Genomic DNA, 23,028 nt, shown 5'->3' on the forward strand with positions numbered 1-23,028 from the left:
ACCTTTAGGAGGTACTTAAAGCCAGCAAGCCCCCGATGTTTTGGATATCATTAGACTAATGTCTATGTCTATTTAATGGAAGACCATTCTAATTGATAAATGTCCTCTATACTTTGATTTTTTGGACATGAAACTGGCTTTTGACCTGGACCTGCGTCCAAACTTTTAGGCGGTACTTAAAGCCAGCAAGCCCCCCCGATCTTTTAGATATCATTAGACGGTTGCACCAAGATACTTATGTGTGGGTCTGCTGGAGAACCAGGGGGGTATTGATGGACCAGGTAGGAATTAATAAGGTTGTCCGGCAGGGGTGTGTCCTTGCCCCAACTTTATTCTCATTATACCTAAATGATGTGGTCACTTATTGGGAAGACTCCATGTGTGATACGCCGAGGTTGGTGGGCAGAAAGATCCCCCTGTTCCTATTTGTAGATGACACACTCTTAAATTCCAAAGCCCCCACTGGCCTCCAAATGCTAGTGGATAGAATTGGGGCATTCTGTAAAGAAAGAGGGCTGGTCATTAATCATTCCAAAACTAAATTTATGACCATCAACCCACATAGGTCTTTCAGAGGTACCATTCTGCTTGATTGTTTTCCCTTAGCTAAAGCCTCTGAGTTTAATTACTTGGGAATCACATTATCCAAAAATATGACATGGGCCTCACAGGTTAAGAAAAGTGCCCTTAGTTTGTCACAGCATGCATCAGCAATTTATAGATGCTACAAGAAATCCAAAACCAAGCGCATTTCCCCTATTTTAAAAGTGTATTGGGCTAAGGCAGAGGCCAGCGCATAGTATTGGTCAGAGATTTGGGGGCATTCAAACATAGCTGAATTGAGTACAGAAACTTCCTGAGGGCTCTTGTTATCCTGCTTAAAAGCACTCTCCTCTTACCATTGCTATGAGACATGGCTCTTGTGCTGGTGGCATCTAAGGTTCACCTGTGCCCTCTGTTATTCTGGTGTCCACTTAAACACACACCAGCCTTAAATCATTACTGTTAAGCCCTTAAAGATGTAGCTGCACTAGACAAAGCATGCATAATTATACGGCTATGGTATGTGAAGGACACTGACAGAGTTTAGCCTTGCCAAATAATGGTCCAATGGTTCCCCACCACTTGTAAGGGAGATGCTGAAAGATTCCTTCTGGAAGTGGAAGTGGGAGCAGGATATGTTAAATGCACACCATGGTACTCTCACAAATGCTTTCCTTGAGGTCAAACTGCACATTGAATTTGAGCCACTCCTTTACTACCTGTAGCTGGAAATTTGTTCTTGAAATTTTGCTATGGTACTTTACCACTTTTATCTTTAAAATGGGAAGCCAATGTTGGTAAAAGCATCATGTGCTCGGTTTGCCTGCAGATGGAAGAATCTTTAGCACATTTTATATTCTTCTGCCCTGGCTATACCCTGCCCAGGAAAAGCTGCACTATTACGATATGTAGGCTGCTGGGGTGTAGACAGTATATCCTGATGCTTAGAACATTACACACCTAAACAAGAGAAAGAGTGTTCAGCACGTTGGCCAAATACTTGCAATGGTGTTGGGCCATTAGTGCAAAAGCAATAGAATAACCCGAGGAGTCTTGGGAGGCGCCAATGCTCCCGGTTGTGCATAGTAATACATTTTGGCATCTATCCACTCCCCCATGGCCACTGAGGAGTGTGATTGAGCAAACAATATCGGATGCATTGATTGCTGCGGCGGGTATAATAAGATTAATCAGACTGTTTCCTCATACAATAAGTATGGCGCCCAAAACTATCAGGAACTATGGAGACAAAAGCGAGGGTGCTAGAACAACACGTATTGGTAGGGATAAAGGAGAGACAGTTGGGCTAAGCAAGCGCTTGGCGTCAATAACTGGTAAAGCAGTTGGGAAGAACACGTCAGGACTGATGAAAGATGCCAAGATGAGCGACAGCATTACCCCCCCACTGGAAATCAAGATGAAAAGCAAAAATCAATCTACTATTACGGCTTTTCTTGCAGGTGGAGTGCAAGACAGTCCTTCTATACATATAACCCCCTCCCCTGAAAGCAATGTGCCAGGAAAAGAACCCACTCCTCTATATACCAGCGATAAGGAGCTATGTATTGGAAATAAAGATCTTTCTGCTAAATCTACACAACACATAGAGAACCCGTTAGACACTCAAGACATTAACAGGGAATTAAGAGAGAAGGTGTTTGGCCCTCCGAAAATGGGCAGCTTCAAATACAACAAGTGGATCGAAGCAAGCAGTGGGGTGATCAAAGTAGAGAAGAAATTATAAGTACAACAGGACCTACAGTAGAAAACGAAGGCCCCACCAATCTTATAGAGAGCCCCAAAAAACAGGATAAAATTTCTCTACTCACGGACTGGGGCCAAGATAGTAGTGATAAGTTTTACTCCCTGACTGAAGAGTCCGATCTCAGCAGCGCCGATCGCAGTCTTAGTGAGTCTGATGAGAGTGAGTCATGTGAGACTGGCAACAAATTTCTAAACTCTGAATTTACAGTACGGCAGATCCGACAACGGAAATCCTCTAAGTCACGCTCTGACTCTTAAGAGTGTCATGAAAATGCGGCATCAATGAGCGGTAGGACCCTAACGTGGGATTACTCTGGCATCAGCTTAGCAGATACACCAACCGCGGGCAACCAGGGCCCCGCTAACGACAGGAATGAAAGTGATATGGGAGCCTCTACTGGAGATATTGGTAATTTGGCTAATACCCATGTGAATGGCACCGAGGCAGGGATCCTGCAATCAATATATAACTCTATTAAAGAACTACAAATTGAAACCAGGATCGAAAGCCGGCGTGCAAGGATTGCTACAAAGAAATTGCAGGGGTCGGTCCGTAAAGTAGCTAAATCATGTATGAAAATCGAAGCTAAGCTATGCTCTATGGAAGATCGGATAGTGGCAGTCGAGGAGGATATGGATACTCTTAAAGAGCAGAGCGCTGCGAGAGATGGGCAAATGACAGATGTGAATTGGAAGATGGAAGATTTAGAAAATAGACAAAGAATGAACAATCTACGATTTCTGGGTATACCAGAAGGACTAGAAGGAAACAACATGCAGGCATATATGGTTAACCTTTTGCGTGGGGCCTTTCCAGAACTGAAGGATCGGGATTGGAGTAATGAGCTGCAGCGGGTTCATCGGTTCCCGACAAGTCGACGGGAGGGGGGTCAACGGGCAGACTCTAAATATCCAAGAGCAATTTTGGTATATTTTGGGAACTGTCTAGTAAGACAGGAAATATCGTCCAAAACTCCCCCTAATACCCCACGTTCTTTTGACGGGGTTACTTTTTTTACCCGCCCCGATTTTTGTCACACCACGGTGGAGCGGAGGTGGCGGCTCCGGCAGCTTATTAAGCCATTCTTTGAGAAAGGAGGGGAAGCTTATTTATTGGCTCCTGCCAGGCTTAAAACAGTAATGAACGGAAAAGTAAAAGTTTTTACCTCAGAAATCAAGGCTATCAAGAATATTTGATGGGGGTCTAACAATAGAGTATAGAATTACAAGGAATCACTGGGAGGGTGGCGCTTGGTGTACTGGCGGGTGGGTTGGCTGATGCATACACGACACCAACATTCAGGCCATCAGGGGTCTGATTGCTCAAAAGGGTGGGGGGCCAGTATCAGGGGGGGAGGGCGGGGGTAGGGGAGGGGCTAAGGGGAGACTGGTCCTGGGTGGGGGAAGGGGGGATGGGAAGGGGCAAGCAGGAGGGGGTGGGGGGGAGGCATAGGGGCGAATCATAGTAAGAAAATGGAAAGGAAACGATTAATGGAGGTGAGAGATATGGGGCGAAGAAGTGGAAAAGGAAGGGAAGCAAATTCAAGAGACGGTGTAGTTAAATATGTAAAACTGAGGGATCCCAAAGAGAAAAGATTTGAAATTACAAAAAGAAAGGGTTATGGCTAGACTTAGAATTGTGTCAATCAATATATGTGGACTGAATGATCCTCGTAAAAGAAGGAGAGTGGCCGAAGAATTAAAAACTTTCAAGGCAGATATTTTTTGCCTACAAGAAACACATGTGGAATATAAAAATTCTGGGATCCTCGGCTTGCTTGGTATGAAGGTAATTGCTTGGTCAAAACAAGAAGCTAGAACTAAAGGAGTGCCGATTCTAGACCGGACTAATAAATTAAAATATACTCGGCAGAAGACAGATACAGGTGGAAGATGGGTAATAGTAGAATGTAGTTACGGTCACAATAGCTTTACATTATGTTCCATATATGGGGTAGTCACGGACGACCCTATAGTTGTTGATACCCTCGCTATCGAGTTAACAGGATGGGCCCCTCCCTATATTATATGTGGTGATTTTAACTTTAATGGATCGTGGGAGGGACTACAGGATCTATTAACATCCACAACTGAGTAGTATCAGGGGCGTAAACCTCGGGTATATAAGGCAATGGGTGCTATTCAGCAAGAATTAGGGTTAGTGGATGCCTGGGTAAAGCTGTGTAAGCCCGACCCTGGATATACTTACTACTCGGCCCCTCATGCGAAATTAGCACGACTTGATTATTTTCTAATCTCTCCTATATTTCTAAAACAAGCCAGGATTGAGTTATATTCACGGATGGTGTCAGATCATAATCCTCTACTTCTGGATGTGGAGCTGGATGGGTTAGAATTAAAAGTTAGTAGATGGACATTTGAAAGGGGACTTCTAAAAGACCCAGAATATTGTGAGCATATGAGCAAGTGGATAACTGAATTTTTGGGGTTTACTCAGGGGTCAGCCTCAGTAGAGATAGTCTGGGATACTCTCAAAGCAGGTATTCGTGGAGAAACACTAAGTTTTAGTATTAAAAGGCAGAAGGATGCTCGAGGGAGAATAATAGAGTCCCAAGCAAAGCTGCGGTTTGCAGAAAGACAACTGGCTATAGCTATAGAAGCTGGAGCAGATATAAGGAGAGCGCAGGAAGAAGTTGCCATAGTAAAAGCGGCAGTAAATGAGGTTACAGCCCAAAGAATAGCAGAGAAATATTTAACACAGCGTGCACAAGGGTTTGAGTTTGGAGAAAAAGATGGGCGGCTGCTAGCGATACGGACAACCCAGAAAACAGCAGCTGGGGTTATCAGGGAGATCTCAGATCAGCAAGGACAGATAGTATCAGAAGTGGGTGGAATTAGAAAGGTGTTCCAAGGATATTATCAGGAACTTTATGATGAAACATCAGTATATTCGGATGAAGATATTTTAGAGTTCTTAAACCCCATTAAGATGGAGAAACTAGATAAGAGCGACAAGTCACGCCTGGGAAAGCAGATAGATATTTCAGAAATAGAAATGGCAACGAGTAATCTGCCTACAGGGAAAGCTACTGGTCCTGATGCGATCCCCTTAGAATTTTATAAAACTTTTAAACTATTGTTACTTCTGGTTATGTTAGAGCTGTATACTCAGGTACAGAATGGAGGGAAAATCCCCCCATCTTGGGATCTGGCTAATATAGTTGTGTTTCAGAAGAAGGGAAAACCCCGTTAAATCCAGCCTCATATCGCCCGATCACATTAATAAATAGTGATGCCAAAATATATTCAAAGATCTTAGCAGTTTGATTATCGCTGGTGATTAAGAAGCTGGTTTCTCCGCTGCAGCATGGGTTTGTCCCAGGAAGAGATACAACTAATCATATCCAGAGAGTTTTAGCACTTTTTGACTCTACGGAAGTAGCAAAAGAACCAATGGCGGCGGCATTTCTGGATGCAGAGAAGGCATTCGATCGGGTGAATTGGAAGTATCTGTGGTACGTTATGGAGCACTATGGGCTAGGGAAGAAATTCATTATAGCAGTAAGGGCTCTATATAGATCCCCGGCTGTGAGAATACAACTAATGGGAGGACAATCTGAGAGCATTTCAATCAGGAGAGGTACCAGGCAGGGATGCCCATGCTCTCCCCTCCTGTTTGCTTTGTATATAGATCCTCTGCTGAGACAGTTGGAAGAAAACAGTAAGATTCCACCAATCCATAGGCAGGGATGGGATACTAAAGTCTTAGCATATGCAGATGATATAGCCATACTAACCCCCTCTCCTGATTTAGCACTAAGAGAGATTGAAGTGGTGACGAAAAAATTTGGAAGGTTTTCCGGATACCTGTTAAATGGAGCTAAAACACAGCTGTTGGCGAATCAATACACAAATACTAAAGACACAGGGAGGGTGGATCATGCATTATATTTAGGTATTAATATTACACCAAAGGTAGATGAAGTTGTCAATTTAAATATAGATCCTATACTTGCAAGATTTAGAGAAGATATGTGCAGATGGAATAACCTGCATTTAACTATTGTAGGGCGATGTAACATGGTAAAGATGATTTTCCTCCCGAAGCTGTTGTATCTATTTCGCGCTATACCACTGAACTTTACTAACTTAAAATTTAAAGAGATCGATAGAGCAATCATGAGATTTATATGGGCATATGGTAAGTGTAGGAGATCAAGCAAATACATGTCTCTTCCTCGGGAAAGGGGTGGGTGGTCCTTACCGAATATAAAATTATATCAAATGGCAGCAGCTTTCCAGTGCATTCGCCCGTTATGGGGGCCTAATAAAGAAGGAGTTATAAAAGCGGACCGCCCCAATATATATGAGTTGCAGATTGGAGCAGCAGCCAATGGGTGCTTGGTAACATATCACGAGCCTGGATATTATAAGAAAACTAGGTATAAGGTTTTGGGAGCGGCTCATAAGTGTTGCCGATTATGGTATAAAAAGAAAGGACTTGGTAGATAAAAATTATTATACCATGATCGAGAAGAATCCACTGCTCCCCGAAATATTTCACGATAAATATATGGCAAATTGGTCCACCTTAGGTATAACCAGGTTAGGAAACTTTTTTGACAACTCACGGGTCAAGTCGTTTCGAGATCTTCAGGAACAATATGGTCTAGAAAAGAGGGACTTTTTCAAATATTTACAGATAAGGGATTTTTTAGGGAAAAAAACAGGGGGGACCCAGGGATTTAAAAGTAACCAACTGCTGAATGATATTCTGGCTAATCCCAGTATAACTATTAGGTCAATTTATCCCTTTTTATTGGTAGAACAATCAGATGATCTAGAAAAGAATAAGGAGAGGTGGAGCAAGAAGTTGGCAGATGGGAGTAACAACTTTATGAGGTCACTGGAATTGGGATGCGCTGTTCTATTATCATCTTCCCTGCAAGCGCAACACTATAAGACTATGTTTGATCTATATCACATACCAGCACACCTCGCCAAATGGGGATGTGTGTCAGGAATAAACTGTCCAAGATGTGGGATGTATGGTTCAGACATCATACATATGATGGCTACATGCGGGGAATTAAAGGCCTCAAGGGAAGGTATTCAATCTGTTTTAAAGGAGGTTTTAGGATATGATTTTATACTTACACCTGAGATCATGGTCTTTGGGACTGATGGCGAAATAGCTGGATCACATAGAGCATTTATCTTTGTAGCTATGGCGGTGTTTCGAATTTGTATATCAACATCATGGTTGGACTTACGACCTCCGCCCTGGCAACAATGGTTGGCTAGGCTGCTGTCTGTATACCATTTGGAGATGGCATTGTATGAACGGAAGGGGAAACAGGCTAGGAGGAAAGGGAAGGCAATATGGGGTCCATTCCAGGCTTGGATACAGGTCCATACTGATCGGGGCCACCCCCTTCTGAATTAATGGGTTCCATCTTTAGATAAAATTGGAGGGGTGGTCAGGTTTTGTATTATGTACGATTTAACTGGGTGATGTCTTCCTCTTGTCTTTTCCACTCTATGTGCTGAAAAAATATTTTACGTCTTCAGTGTAAAATGACTCAAGAATATACATGTTATATGTTTCCTTCCAATAATAAAAAAAAAAAAAAAAGAATAACCAGAGGTTGCCATATTTTGATATTTGATCCCTTCACTTTGTCATGCTATCCTAATTGCAATCTTAATCTGTACAGACTGTAATAATTAATTCTTACAATTAGTTTTATGACCCTCTATAGTAGGGATTTTAATACTTTTCAAACTTGATTGTTTCTACGTGCATCTTTGTTTCTGTGTATTGAATTGTGTGTCTGTATTCTTTTAGGTGCTTTTATGGGTTCACAACCGAAAAAAGTATTTGACCTAATAATGTTAAGACTAAAACTGGTCAGCACGCACACATCTGTGTGGGATTGCAAACTTGTTCCAGATAAAATTGGATATCTTTTTTTGACCAGAGCAAATTATAGCAAATTATAATGTTCAACACTCACCTTTGCACATTCCTTAGTAAACCTGTCCTCCTAGAACTTGCTCTCTGCTATTTGTATAATCTCAGCCTTAGAGATACTACGCAGGGAAGATAGATCGTTAAAAAGAGATAGGCTTCTCAAGCTATCAAAGAAAGCCCTGATATATTTAAACAATGGTATTCTCAAGGCATGATCCTAGGATAGTTAGTCTGCAATTATTAGCCTGTTTAGAAGTGCCTCCACTATGACCAGATTCTATGCCACAATAATATAGGGTGAATCCTAATCAGATCTTCTGCAAAAAGGAGTCCCAACTCTCAAACATAGGTAGATCCACTATTCAGAACTGCAAGCTTCCATTTTCTGCAAGCTGTAACTCCTCTAAATTTACATAGTCCAGTGCACCAGCAAGGTTCTGGATGTAACAAACGGTTTCCATAAACCATGGCCATTAAAGAGTACACACAGATAAGAGGAGGTAGGAAATATTGCAAGCTTAGTGTATCCTATCCTAAATTGATAACATCTATCAGCCTTACAACCACATTCATTATGAAAGTTTTAGATGAGTTAACTCTTAGATCTAGCTCAGCCATATATTCCACAAAATTATTAATCAAGTTCTGTAATCCATTTGGGGTGCGTGCCATAAGTACTGTGTCATCCGCATACAATAATATTGGTATGGCTTTTTGGCCGATCTGTTCTATATCATTACATTTCTCATTTAAGAACCTGCTGAGATTATTAACATAAATGGTGAATCAAAAGGGGCCAAAACATACCTCTTTCATACCCCGTATTCAATATCAAATTCCTTGGTGCATTCTCCATTAATTCCGAACCTAATTGTGGCCTTAGTATTCACATGGATGTGGCTAATAAAATTCATTAAAGAGAAATCAACATGCATCTTAATCATCAAAGTCCAAAGTTTACCATGATTTACACAATCATATGCACTGGAGAGGTCCATACATGCCAACTAGACAGGACCTCCCCTTGCTATTGCATATTTACCAACAAGTAAACTTAGATTAAGAGGCTGTTCTACAGAACCCACCCCTTTCTGAAGCCACATCGATTCATGCCATGGCAGAGTTTTCCTCGGCACAGTCCTCCAATCTTGTGAATATTATTCTGCAACTCACTTTTAATAATTATTCCAATTAGGAAATTGGCTGAAAACAAGGTGGATCACCCCATCCCCCCCTTTTAAAAAATAGGACAATCAAGGAGGTGGACCAAGATTCAAAAGGGTCTGTTCTATAGATCACTCATAAACAATGTGTCAGTAAAGGCCCCCAAAGCTCCAAATTACTCTTAAAGAGATAGACTGGCATACCATCTGGGCCCGGGGCCTTCCCACTGCATGATCCATCAATAGCACCCAGAACTTCATCTAATATGAAAACATGGGATGTTGTTCCCTTAACAAGTTCATTGTCTACAGGTTGGTCCCTATTCCACTCATGTGCACTATGGAGTCCTGGGCATAAATACTAGAAAAGTGTACCACTCAGTCTTCTTGGGGTATGGCATCTTTGATTGTTGGAGTAGCAGAATGTTTTGAATCTGGAATATTGACAATTTGCCGAAAGGCACAGCTATTTTTACATCTTCTGACATTAGTTAATACTGTTCAGGTCTCAGATTTAATGTCTTGCTTCCTGTTTGCCAATGCAATCTTATATGCCTGCCCACATGCTACTACTTCATTACGTATGCTAGGTGATCTATTTACTCCCTCCTTCAGACTTTTTAAAGCTTTTGTACAGTTGGAATCAAACCATCCATTATGGTTCCAAATCGATCTCACTGGATTGCATGTGACAGTGGATTTAGCAAACCTGGCAATCTCTAGGAGAGAATTCTTAATATACCCGTCCTCTGCATTATCATCAGGGCATATATTCATCTGAGCATGATTTTCCTGGACAAACTTTGAAAGAAAATCATCAGGTATGACATTGCTCCATTTAATCCTGTTACCATTTGATGTAGCCACCTCAATATTATTGGTGCAAACTGCACAACTAGTCTTTGCTTTGTTATCCAGACAAGTGATATCAATACTATGTGCATTATGGTTGCTAAGGCCTTTAGTTATGTCATGGAATTCACAATTAAAAAGCTAGCAGCACAGGTGACTAGGATAAAATCAACAGTCAATCTACAGTCTCTACTCAAAGCACACTCAAAAGGAGTCTGCAGGTCGGAGACCTCATTGTCAAATGATAAATCAAAATTAAAAATTGCATTACTTGGTTTCTCGTCATAAACATCATGACCAAAGTGAGATAGACCCTGATGATCTACAAAGCCACAAATTTCCATGGCAGGATAGGGACAGAGGTTGGATGTTAAAATGCCCCCCTCCCCAAATCACCAGATTATTTCTACCTTTCACAGAGCAAAGTGTTTCCAATTCTTTTACAATACTTTCAATCACAACATCTTTCTCTGGTGTAAAAATTTTGTTATAGTAATTAAAAATATTCAAATGTATGCTACTGGCAATTTTAAGACCAATACCTCAGAGTATGGTGAATCCAACTTTTTATTAAAAAAACCTTTCCTGATAGCAAAGTAGTAATATAAGTTGCGAGACCTCCCTTTCCTCTTCCTGCCAGGAAGGCAATTGCTGGTGTATGAAATGTGGTATAGCCATTAATATGGTAACTGTCAGTGGCCCATAAAACATTTTATCATTGTTCTCTGAAATACTGCTGATGGAAGACCAAAAAACTTCCTGTGGTAACAAGGAGCCCCCAGAGGTGTCAGAACTGCGGCAAAGAACCTGGATTCCTCTTGCAAATTGACTTAGTGATATGCCCTGATATATTGAGCACAAGAAACATCTTTCCTTCTCCCACGGTACTCAACATCTCTCATATATTAGGAAGAGGTTGTCTATTTTCCCATATTTTATTATTTATACCACTTATATTGATATACAGACACATTTTCACTCTCCCTCCTTCCTTGGGTACTACAATGAATCACCCCAACGACTCAGAGGGCTCCATGGGCTGTATGATTTCCTCCAATAGCTTATCCAATTACATATGCAGTGGTCCCCTCATCAAGTATGGAATGAGTCTGATCTTATGCACAACAGGTGTGGCAGTCCTCTGGTGTATAAGTTTATGTGAAAATTCTATTATTTTCTATAATGTGTCTGACAGTACTTTAAAGAAGATATTCAATATTTGCTCCTCAGATTCATTTCCTAACAGTGATTTCATCCATTTTGGTTGTGACCACTACTTTCCTGGCACCGCACATGGTACTGGACCCTTTATGTCCCAGAGAACCATAATGGTAACAATTCATCTCTCTCCATTCACTTTCCTTAGTCTTGCCTAGTTTCTCTTGTTTAGTGTGCTTAATTTCTGTAACTATGAATTCTTCCTTCGCTATTTCAAGCCCTTTTACCCTCTCTCACTGGTCTACTTCTTGAAGCCCTAGCATTCCTACATATTATTGAGTCTCAAGGAAATCATGTAATGCCCCAAATTCAAAAGATACTAACAATTCTGTACAAGCTATCATGTAACAAACTATCATCATCTACCTTCTGCACCCTAGAAAACATTTCATTCATATATTACATTTTCAGGACAGTGCTTCCTAAGCGCTTTTCCTTTAATTCTTCCACTTCAGTCAGACATTCAAAGGCAATCTTCACAGACATCGGAATGATGCATAAATGGCAACAACTAAAGGGTTGATATCTTATTCTTCAAATTGTCAGTGATATTACATGCTTTTTAGTGGCACTTCACTTGCAGCAACCATTTCTAGCAGCCCGCTTGTGTTGGACTGGTGTCCAGAGATTGCACACAGTAGTGGCTTTTTCCAGCTTGCCTGGAGCCTCGCGCTTACTGACGCACCTTGGTATTTGGCTGCCCTGTTCAATTAAATGGGCTCATGTCTGCCATGCTGTCTTCAACCTTGTGGTTGTCTCGCTGCCTTCGTACTCATGCTCTCCTCGCACTCGGACTTCGGGCAATTCCACATCCAGTTTACTCTTCAATTAGACAGGTCTAACACACCTTGCTGTTCTACCCATCATATAAGGAAGGACAAACGCTTAGCGGGTTTTTTGCAATCCAGGGATGAAGGCCCATAAATTATCCTGTCCCGTGCTTAGAGAGGCATTCGTAAGCTAAATGTGTAAGAATTACCAGCCAGAAACCAGATGGTTATTTCAAAGAGTTTTACTCTTTATAGATGTAACCTTCTGCTACCGTCAGCCAGGGCCAGCGCTAGGCATGGCCATTGTGGGAAGGTGCCCAGAGCCCTGCACTCAGTTTGTAAACATAGGTTATTTCAAAGAGTTTTACTCTTTATAGATGTAACCTTCTGCTACCCCCAGCCAGTGCTAGACATCGGCAGTGTGGGCAACTGCCTGGGGCCCTGTGCTCAGCTTGTAAACATGGGTCCCCATTTCGGTATGAAATGCCACATTAAAAAAGTGGACCTAGCCCACCTGCTCCTCCTGTGTCCCCTCCCCATCCAATTGCATCAAGGTGGCTTCAGCTGCTGGTCCGAGGGCGTGGCATTCCTTGGGGTAGAGGGGGAGAGAGGTGCAATGGAAAGAGTGGTGTGGGAGAATGGAACAGCTGCGAGGCCACAATTTATTGTGTTGGCTCACAAGGTCAGGGGCTGGGCTGCACCTCAGTTAAAATACTACCTTGAAGCATGGTCTACCTTTTTGTTTGGAATTTCTAGGCAACAGAAGGCTCCTTTGTTTCCATGACGAGCTGGACATTATCAGGCTACAGAGGTGAATAACCTGAAGAGGGAGCAGCAGCTGTGACTGACAAGGCAGGGCTCTCTCTAGTGTTTATCATAAAAGTGCCACTGCTACAGCATTGAGACCCAGGGGAGGCATCCCCAACCCCCCCCCCCCCCCCCCCACCCGGGCCTCACAGCACTGGTTCAGGCTGCAAGGTCCAGGTGTGCCCAACCCCACCGAACCTTGCAACCATTGTCCTGTGCTGCAAGGCACAGTGCAGGGGCCCCCCTTTCCTGGGCTTCGGAGTGCTACCCCATGGAAACAAAACACCCTCCACTGGACAATGCAGTTCATGGAGTAGCTAAAAGTAGCTAAATGACTAACTTTAAGATATTGCTTTGGTAGGCATTATCTGTCCTAACACCTCAAAGTGCATCATGCATGGACCTGGAAAACCTGGCAGCTATGAGGGTCTGGTAAGGTTTTATGCACGTTAGTAGAAAGCACCTTAAGTAGTCTGATAACTGATGGACAAAGGAGTTGAGGACAGGCTACCTGGGAGTTCACTGGGCCTTATCCACAGACATTGTAACCATTAACTCAGTCTCTGCAAAAAAAGGTGGGCAAGTTGCCAGCGCTATCTTGTTTGTGGCAGGCCATCAGACCACCTGTTGGTCTAGGAATGCAGGAGTTTTCATAATTCTTCCTTATTTGCCTTAATTCTTCGCCCAGTAGAGGTCATCAGTTTAAAGACCAAACAGATTTTAATTGTTGCCGTGCCTGGGACCTCAAGTGACCTGCCTCAGTGAAAGCCCTGACCAAAGGTTTATGTTGCTCACCCTGCTTTGGTACTGTTGTGCCTTTGAATCAATGTTTTCTCCAGCCCTGGGCCTTACAACCGTAATGCAGCTCTACGAGACCCAGGAGAGGGTCACCCTCACGTGAGCCTCATAGCCATGGATCATGGCTGCAATGAGGTCTAGTTAGAAGGTCCCACCTCTCCTTAGCCTGGCGTCCATTATTTAGTGCTGCAAGGCCCATGGGAGGGCCCCTCCCCTGAACCTGTAGCATTACATTTGGCTTAGAAGCTCAGGGAAAAGCATCATTAAAAGGCACACTGAACCAAAGCAAGGTGCGTAGCATAAACCAAGGATTCGGGCATTGAGTGAGGCAGGCCACTCCAGGTCTCAGGTCCAGCAGTAATTATAATCTTATTTTGAAAGAGGTCTATTTTGTGCTCTATATTGATGTCCTACAGGGCAAAACTGAGAAATATCTCAACAATGACTGCAAAAATATGACAGTAATCCATATCAATGAGGTCCTGCTACTGACCGCACGCCTATTTTGCTCAATTTACTTCCCCAAGGTATGTTTTTTCCTGGATTTTGTTGTTTTCTATTTTATCATGCACCAAATCAATCTTGTATTGTGCAAACTGTGAAATTACTATAAGTGTCTGTGTGAGTTTGGGTTGTGGGTTGCTGATTATAACCACCCATGATTGAGAGCACTGAAGCTGAGTCTAAAGGTGGTGGGAAGTTCTCACATTGGCTCCCAATCGGGTCGCAAACATGTTCAGAATGCCTGTACATTTAATCATGCTTGGTCTCGCTGTAGGGGCATATTGTAACGGTGGTATGTGGCCGTTTTACTTGTGGTTATATGGACTTAAAAGTGTGTTGAAATACTCACAGAGTGAAATTAAAAGAAAATATGGTGCTCAACAGGTGAATGTGTGTAAAACAGTCAAATATAAATGAAAAGCTAAATATATCTGAATTCAACTTTATCTCACTAGACCCTGTTGCATAATTTTAGAATGACCGTAGTGATGGCATTTAATGTATTTTTCAGTATGCACTGGAATTTGGATCATGCAGTAATGTGGACACATTTAACATGTTGCAGAGAAATCAATTTTGTGAGACCTGCACCTAGCTTTTCTACCAATGTGACTAATGTAATCCACTCAAAACAGCACTAAAATATATGGATTTATTTCATTTGATAATTTAGATGTTTATCTATGCTACTGTACATTAGGTCACTTATTGATGCCAAAGAAAAGTAACAGTCCTCTGATGTCCCTTCCTGTGATATCACGTTGCATGCAAATTAAAAAGGCTTTACGTCTTCCCTTTTGCCCAGAGTCCTAAAAGCCCTAGGACCGTCTCTGTCGCCAGCCAATTCCAACAGTTTTTCCTAGAAACCCTCCACATCAACATTCCATTTCGCTATCACTAAACCATAATTCAACAATGCATTCACAGAGAAGTCCCAGAGAAATCAGAGGAAAATTGAGCAAGAGTAATAGTGGAGAGAGTTTCATTTAAATGGCCTGCCAAAATGAAAGATTAGGAAAGCAGTTTAGGATATTACCGCCATGCCAACAAGTATGTAATGTTTAAGAAAAAAACCCTGCAGGTGGTGATACACTCAGATATAACTCCCCACTGAAAGGGAAACTGACTGCAGATTTCAGCAGGGGTGAAAGCATCTCCTTTTCTTTGAAAAAAGAAAGAGAAAATCACACTTTAGTCAACTGCTAACTAGCCTCCTGCAAATAGTGTAGTGTGGGAACTATCTTCCTGAAATGGCCATCTCTTCCATGGAACATGTTACACGCACGTCTCGCCAATGATGTACCATGCTAATCTATATCACACTCATTCATGTTCATTAAAGTACACTTCAACATGCACGTTTATGCTCATGGCATCTCCTCCTAAGTGCTCTATACATACAATGAATGTGTATATGATATGTCATGTGTTGCCCAGTTGTAGAGTGTCTTTGTTATTGGTGTTTGCTGCTTTGCACATGCCACAACATTAACATCTGTAAAGAGCCCCAAAGATCTATCAGCTGCAGACTAGATATAGTTAAAGTGCGTTTTAAGGTTCACAGTCTGCCTTAATGTCAGGTATAGGTTCTAACAGCGCTTTAAAGTAGGATTTGAAATCACTGAAAAACCACAATGACGTAAGTGGCAAGTTGCCAAATTGTAAAATTGGCAACCACCTCTGCGGCCCCCAGCACTCCACGTTTACAGATTCCTAACCACCCCATCTGAAGACGACTGAAAAGCACCTCTGCAGGTCACGCCCCCATCTCTGCAGATGCCTGCCTTCCACTTCTGATTGCCCCGGCCACCTTTGCAGGTTCTTAAGTCAATATGTGCTATTGAGCACTCACAGTTCATGTTGATCTGCTGTGACAGCTCGATTAGTTCCATCTCGGTGGGCATGTACCCCATGGTCCTCATCAGATTCCCCAGGTCCTTGCAGGTGATGTAGCCATCCTTATCCTTGTCAAACTCTTGGAAGGCCTCCTTCAACTCTGTGATATAGTCAACAAAGGGAAAGAAGAGGAAATAAGGAGTCACCGGCCAATAAAAAGACGAGAAAGCAGAGGTTTCCAATGCCGGTTCACGAAGACCCATGCCACATATTAAGAACTGCCTTCAACTATGTAAATAATTTCTGTTTAGTTAATCTGTATATCAATACATCTCATATGGATAGCGTACAAATCTGACAAGCCTTTCACCCTCATGACCAATACAGAATACACCTGTGTTAGCATAATTTATATGGACCGTTTCTGGATTTGTAAGGAATGGGAGGATGCCATGTAAAGAGAACATCAACTCGCATCCTCCCTGTACTGACCTTTGCTTACTATCTTTGAGAAATAAGGGGTGTCATGCAAAGAAGCCTTTCAGCTCTACTTAGCCATCACTAATGATGGTCCTTAGTGAACCAATCTTATTTACAACTTACTTATTACCTACTAATTAATTACTAAGCGTCTGATTTAGAGTTTGTCGGGTGCTAGCCCATCTATAAGGGTGGTGGAGAACATAACGTCTGCAATCCTGACAAACTACTACATTCCAAACTTAGAGATAACTGCTGGCTTGACAGTGATTTTTTGAAACATCATAGGAACCACCATCACACTGAAGGTACCAAAACTTTAGTAGACAGCCATTGTCAGTTTTGTCGACCATCCAACAAACTTTTTGTTTTTTGAAAACAAATCCCAAAGTTGGAGTTTATTTTTGAAAAACACATACCTAGTGGCCCCCACACACAGGGAGCTTTCTCCCTGGTTGTGGGGGTTATTATTTTATATCACTGACAGTATTTCCTTGGTGGTGATGGACAGAAGAAAAGGACATCATCCCTATATGAGGCCCGTACTCCAAAGGTTAGCACTCCGTCAGGCCATTTGAGTAGGACTTCTGTGGCAGGAGCAAATGGGGCACTGCTGGTGAAAAGCTGATGGTGTATCCAACTATAAATAGGATGGGTGGACCGGTAGTTTGGTGGTCAGAGTACTCTGTCACATTTCAGGACCTAAGATTCTTCTTCCCACATAATTTCATCATTGTACACCATTAACTAAAATAAACTCAATTAGGATGTAGCACTGTGTATCAGAACTGTTTTCCTTATATTGATTTTTCATTGGTATTTATATAAGGTTATTCTATATTCATAATAGCTTGCAAAACAGTAAAGGCCTCATAACAAGTGCCTAGCAAATACTGATTCTGGGCGTTACTTCTACCTGCGGAATACTCAACGTTTGTATCCCCAAGAGCGATGGATCTGGAAAAACCTTGCAATAGCACCTACACATCTGTATGTGGCGCCATCAGCTCTCACCACATTTCCATTGCATCCTGCATTTGACAACATGAGTAGGCACCACTCCTGGGTGCTGATATCAGTTATCTTTTTCTAGAAATTGAACACAGATCTGGAATTACGCTCCTACCAATATCAGTTGTTGCCGATCTTTTCCCTCCAAAATTATGAAACGTTTTTCCTACAGTATATAAGGAAGGTCATAACCTTAGGCTTCTAGCATCAGACTGTGACACACATCTGGGAAGTAGATCTCAGTCACTGCTCCACAGACTCCAAATCCTGCAATAAATGCTCTCTAATGCACCCAAAGGCGAGTCGGGAGCAAGAAGCTATACTTTGTATGGGTAAGTACAACAAAAGAAAGGTGACCCTGCTCCTGGTCACTTTCATCAGGTAAGTTGGAGTCAAAGTTGAAGGATAAGGGCTCCAAGAATGGCACACGGACATGGTTCCTCAACTTACAAATGCTCTTGTTCAGTAGAGATCACGTGGTCAACATTCACAGGACTTAGCCAAGGCCTATTCTTCATTGGAGCCCCTTCCAACTCTTGAAATGATGCACCCCAGTTCCACTGCCCATCATCGAAAATGCAGCAGACAGCAGCTTTCAAATTGGCCATGATGTAATATTTTTCATGACTTTGGCTCCTTTGCAGAATGCCTTCCTGCCCATGCAGCCTCTAGGCCACGTAGTAGCATTTGTCTGGTGGGCGTTCCCCTGGTACCAACTGATGGACTCTGCCTGCTCCGTCAGTGCCAATCTTTGATTCTACACCTCTGCAGAAGGACTCTTGGCTTTCATACTAATGAATACAACACTAACAGTACAGGAACTACTAGTGTTGATTTGGTTCCTTCATCAGAATCCCCTCATGTTGCTCTATAACATTACTATCAGTCAATTAATAAATAACTTTTAATTAGTTTTCTACATTAAAAAACATGACGGTATGATAACATTACAGGCAGAACAGGAAAATAAATCATCTTTCATAAATGTTGCAGGCAGAACAGGAAAATAAATCATCTTTCATAAATGTTGCATCATACTGCATGGTCTACATTGAAAATTATACATAGTATCGGTTACTGACGCTGATGCTGGTGGTTTCGGTCCCAGACGAGGGTAAGGCAAGGCAGCGTGGCATGGCGAGGTCTGTACCACTGCCTGTACCCCAATGAACTGCACTGCGGGATTGTGAAATCACAGCCAGGGAGCCCCAGTCAGAGGACAGTGCAATCATACATGCACCTAGAATGCAAAGCTGCAAGTCAGCTGCCCACAACCTGCAACTCCGAGAATCCTGGTGAGAGCCGGTGAGCTCTGCCCACTCTGTGTGCCCATGAGCCCAAGGGGAGGTGCATGTGAGGCAAGGAGGAGCCCAGGAGGGCCCGGGGGTTCAGGAGGGCTTCGGAAGGTCTGCACAAAGTGAAAAAAGCCCAAAACCCCAAAAGCTACAAAGTCCGGGACCCAGCTCTCCCATGCCCATGCCCGGAGCTCCAAGCCACCATTTGGAGATCGCATACCACGAGAGGCCGTCTAAAGCTGGAGGTAAGGTGGCAAAGAGTCAGAGTGATTTTCTTTCACCTCCATGCCTTCCTCCTTGCCTTCCTGTCATCTTGCCTTGCCTGCCCAGCCCAGCTTAGACATCGCTTAGACATTGGACATACGGACATACAGCTAAATTGCTATACGGCCCATGGTTGCCTCCTGCAACATAGTCTTGTGGCCTTTTTGTCCCCAGTCTTACTGCTGTTTATCCTGTAGGGTTCTTCATCGAGCCAGTGAGCTAGAGAGCTACCTAAGTTATTCAGCATCCCGCCTTTTGTCAGCAAATTCTGCTAGCAAGTGCGGACCCTGCCAACAGACTCTAGTTTACCAGCTGGTTTCTCCAGCCCTCAGAATTTCCCATCTTGTTGTCAACATCCAAATTTGCTAAAATTGACATTAAAAAAACAAGTGTCTGAACCAGTCGCATCTCGTAGGAGGGAAAAGGGGCATCACGTGGCAGGAAGGCAAAAAAAAAAAAAAAACCATACCTTTCTCGCCTCATCGATCCACTCCTCTGGCTGCCAGTACTTACAGGCACGGACTCCCAGTCTGCCCTGTTGCCAATCCTAACACTGCTTTCATTTAGCAGGATGAAAGCAGCATTAGGATTGGACGGAGTGCCCTGGCTGGGCGCTCCGAGGCAGAGTGGAAGTCTCTGCCTGCTGTCTACAACCTGGCAACACATTCTTGGGTTGGAGAGAGCCTAGTGTACATGTATGTTAGTCCGGCCCGAGACAGCCAGCCAAACATACATGCGCACTGAGGGGAGGTGATGTGCGCTCCCCCTAGGTCCCTGTCATGCCTCATGGCCCCACCCCTTTTACAAAAAAACCCTAAGCATAGTTTATTATGGTTTTGTTGTAAAAGTTTGCAGCTGCTGCTGGCGGGAGGCGACGCTCCTCTGCCATAGCAGAGGAGCCACCCGCCGATCTGAAGCCTGCCTACCACAGTGAATCCACGCTGCTTGAAGCACCACAGGTAAGGTAATGCGTGCCCCTTGCTTGAGTATTTGGCAGTGAGCGTGGCCACAGTGTTAAAGTCACTGCTCGAGGATAAAGCCGGAGCAGGGCAGAGGAGGCCGGTCTAGATACAGGTGCAGCATGCTTCACTGTGTACTCCCCCACCACCTCTTTCTGAGCCTCATTGGCCCTTAGGAGAGCCTCTTGGAGTGCTACACCTCAGCAGTGCTGTCTTTATTTACAGTGGTCCACTAGTCCTGGTGCTCAGTCTATTAACCTCACCCTCCACAGCAATCTCTGAAGCCGCCACTGACCGCTCTTCCTCCACCCTCCACCACGATGAGGTAATCCACAGGCAAAATGTCATCTGCAATGAGGTCAGGTAGCTCTAGGTGTAACCTCCTTTGATCCAGCGCAAAAAGAAGGGCCAAAAATCCCCCAATTTAGCTCATTAAATGTCTAATCCTGCGCAAAGTCTGTCTTCATCTTCACCTCTACAGACTGTCCCTTTACTATCACTGTTCATCTCACAGTCAGCCAGCATGTTCACTTCCTGCCCCAAGGTCAATAAAAACACCTTGTCAAAAACCGCTTTTATGAAAAATTAGGGTGCCATTCGATACCAATCTCCAGAGGAGGCCAGAGGGGTGATCCCATCGTTACAGTCTCCTAGGACTCCTCAAACCAGCCTATTGGACAAGGATGCCGGCCCTCCGGCCAAATACATTCTGACATCCCAATTGACCACCAGCCCCTTGCCCAACCCCTCTTTCACTATCTTAAACTCCTCTCCCAAGCAGCCACTGCCCAGATCTTCATCTGCTCTAGAAACAAATATTCAACAAGTTTTTCTTGCTGAGCAGGTAATCCTGCGACCAACTTCAGACTGGGTCTCGTCCAAAGCATCAATTGACATAATGCGCACTATAAACCATGATGGATTTGAAGACATAACAATCTCTCAATTTCAACCCTTACACCTTGCAGGAAGCTCTTTATGCCTCATCTTAGTCTCCCCTGCAAGCTTTAAGATGTCTTCTAACAGTGTACTTGAACGGGGAAATTAGCATCCCTCTTCACCTGTGAAAGATAATGTTACATCTTCCCTTTCACATGGATCAACACTTATTGGTGATTTCCATGTTGAGTTCCCAATCCAAAATCACAGTACAAACTTGCCAGTTGATCTAAGGACCTGGAAACAACTAATCAATACCCTTGACACTACCGCTAAGGCATTGCATAATCAATAAAACAAGCTCTATATCCAAATTTCACTCCTAGAGATGCTAGCTCAATATGCGTCATCTATCAACTCTTGTTTTGAATGCTTTAACGCTACTGTCAGTAGCTTGGTTCTACACAATCCACCACCCCCAACCAGTCAACCATCACTACATCCAGTACTCAAGACTGTGGGGGTCATTCTGACTTTGACGGGCGGCGGAGGCCGCCCGCCAAAGTCCCGCCGGCAGAATACCGCTGCGCGGTCAAAAGACCGCCGCGGTAATTCTGAGTTTCCTGCTGGGCTGGCGGGCGACCGCCAGAAGGCCGCCCGCCAGCCCAGCGGGAAACCCCCTTCCATGAGGATGCCGGCTCCGAATGGAGCCGGCGGAGTGGAAGGGGTGCGACGGGTGCAGTTGCACCCGTCGCGATTTTCAGTGTCTGCTTGGCAGACACTGAAAATCTTGGTGGGGCCCTGTTAGGGGGCCCCTGCAGTGCCCATGCCATTGGCATGGGCACTGCAGGGGCCCCCAGGGGCCCCACGACACCCGTTACCGCCAGCCAGGTTCTGGCGGTCAAAACCGCCAGAACCAGGCTGGCGGTAAGGGGGTCGGAATCCCCATGGCGGCGCTGCTTGCAGCGCCGCCATGGAGGATTCCCTTGGGCAGCAGGAAACCGGCGGGACACCGCCGGTTTCCCGTTTCTGACCGCGGCTGTACCGCCGCGGTCAGAATGCCCATGGGAGCACCGCCAGCCTGTTGGCGGTGCTTCCGCGGTCGTTGGCCCTGGCGGTCCATGACCGCCAGGGTCAGAATGACCCCCTGTGTCTGCTCAACCATCTTAGACAAGTTGCTCGCCCTACCTTCTATAGTTGGTGATTTACTTCAGGAAGTTAAACTGATTGTAAAAGCCCAGTCTTCCCCGATCAATCCTTGAACTATCCCACCTTCAATAGCACCGCTAAGCCCAGTCACACAGATACCAATGCCAGCAATAGTGATGCCGCCTCAAACAACTTAGACCTCAAACAAGGTCGTGGAACTCAGTGTAGAAATCCGTCATGTCCCCCTGCCCCTTGAAATTCTAGACATTATTATGAAAACAACCACTGCAGTTACAGACGCAATTCCCTTGTCCAACACCACATCAACCCTTAATCAGCTGTGGATAATGTTACAACTAGTGCAACTAGTTTCCCTTCTCCTCAACTGTCAAAGCGCAAGAGGAAGCAACTCAAGAAACAAAACAGAAAGGAGGAACACATTTTGAGAGTGGCAGTTCAGGCTTCTAGGATCAAAACCTTTTTCTGCCCCAAAAATAAAGAAACTCCTGCAGACTCATTTTCAGAGGAGAATTCGAACTCCCAGTGAGCAGAAAATGGAACACTCTCTCAGCCTCCTAAGAATCCACTTATCTCACAAAAAAACAACTAGCATATGATCTCCCATAAGGCAGAAGAATGGCACCCTGGGTGTAACCAGCTCACAAGCTTTATTAGGACAAGTAACTCACCCCAAAACAAACACACCACCCAGTGGGGTAGCTCTGTGTCTCTCCTCACCACAGACTCCTCTCAACTTCTAAACTGGAGTGACTTCTCCAGTACGGCAACTGCTCACACCAT

The 23,028-nt window shown here is 43.9% G+C and overlaps 1 protein-coding gene across 4 annotated transcripts in view; it reads right to left on the bottom strand.

Moving 5' to 3' along the window:
* LOC138304159 (calcium-binding protein 5) overlaps positions 1-23,028 on the bottom strand; it is a 332,696-nt gene that overhangs the window by 83,682 nt on the left and 225,986 nt on the right. For all 4 annotated transcript variants that reach the window (XM_069243975.1, XM_069243974.1, XM_069243976.1 and 1 more), the window contains one exon: positions 16,207-16,350. In XM_069243975.1, coding sequence (XP_069100076.1) covers positions 16,207-16,350 — 144 coding nt within the window. The remainder of the gene's footprint in view (positions 1-16,206; positions 16,351-23,028) is intronic.

The sequence above is a fragment of the Pleurodeles waltl genome, chromosome 7 (genome assembly GCF_031143425.1).
Source record: "Pleurodeles waltl isolate 20211129_DDA chromosome 7, aPleWal1.hap1.20221129, whole genome shotgun sequence".
Classification (NCBI taxonomy): domain Eukaryota; kingdom Metazoa; phylum Chordata; class Amphibia; order Caudata; family Salamandridae; genus Pleurodeles; species Pleurodeles waltl.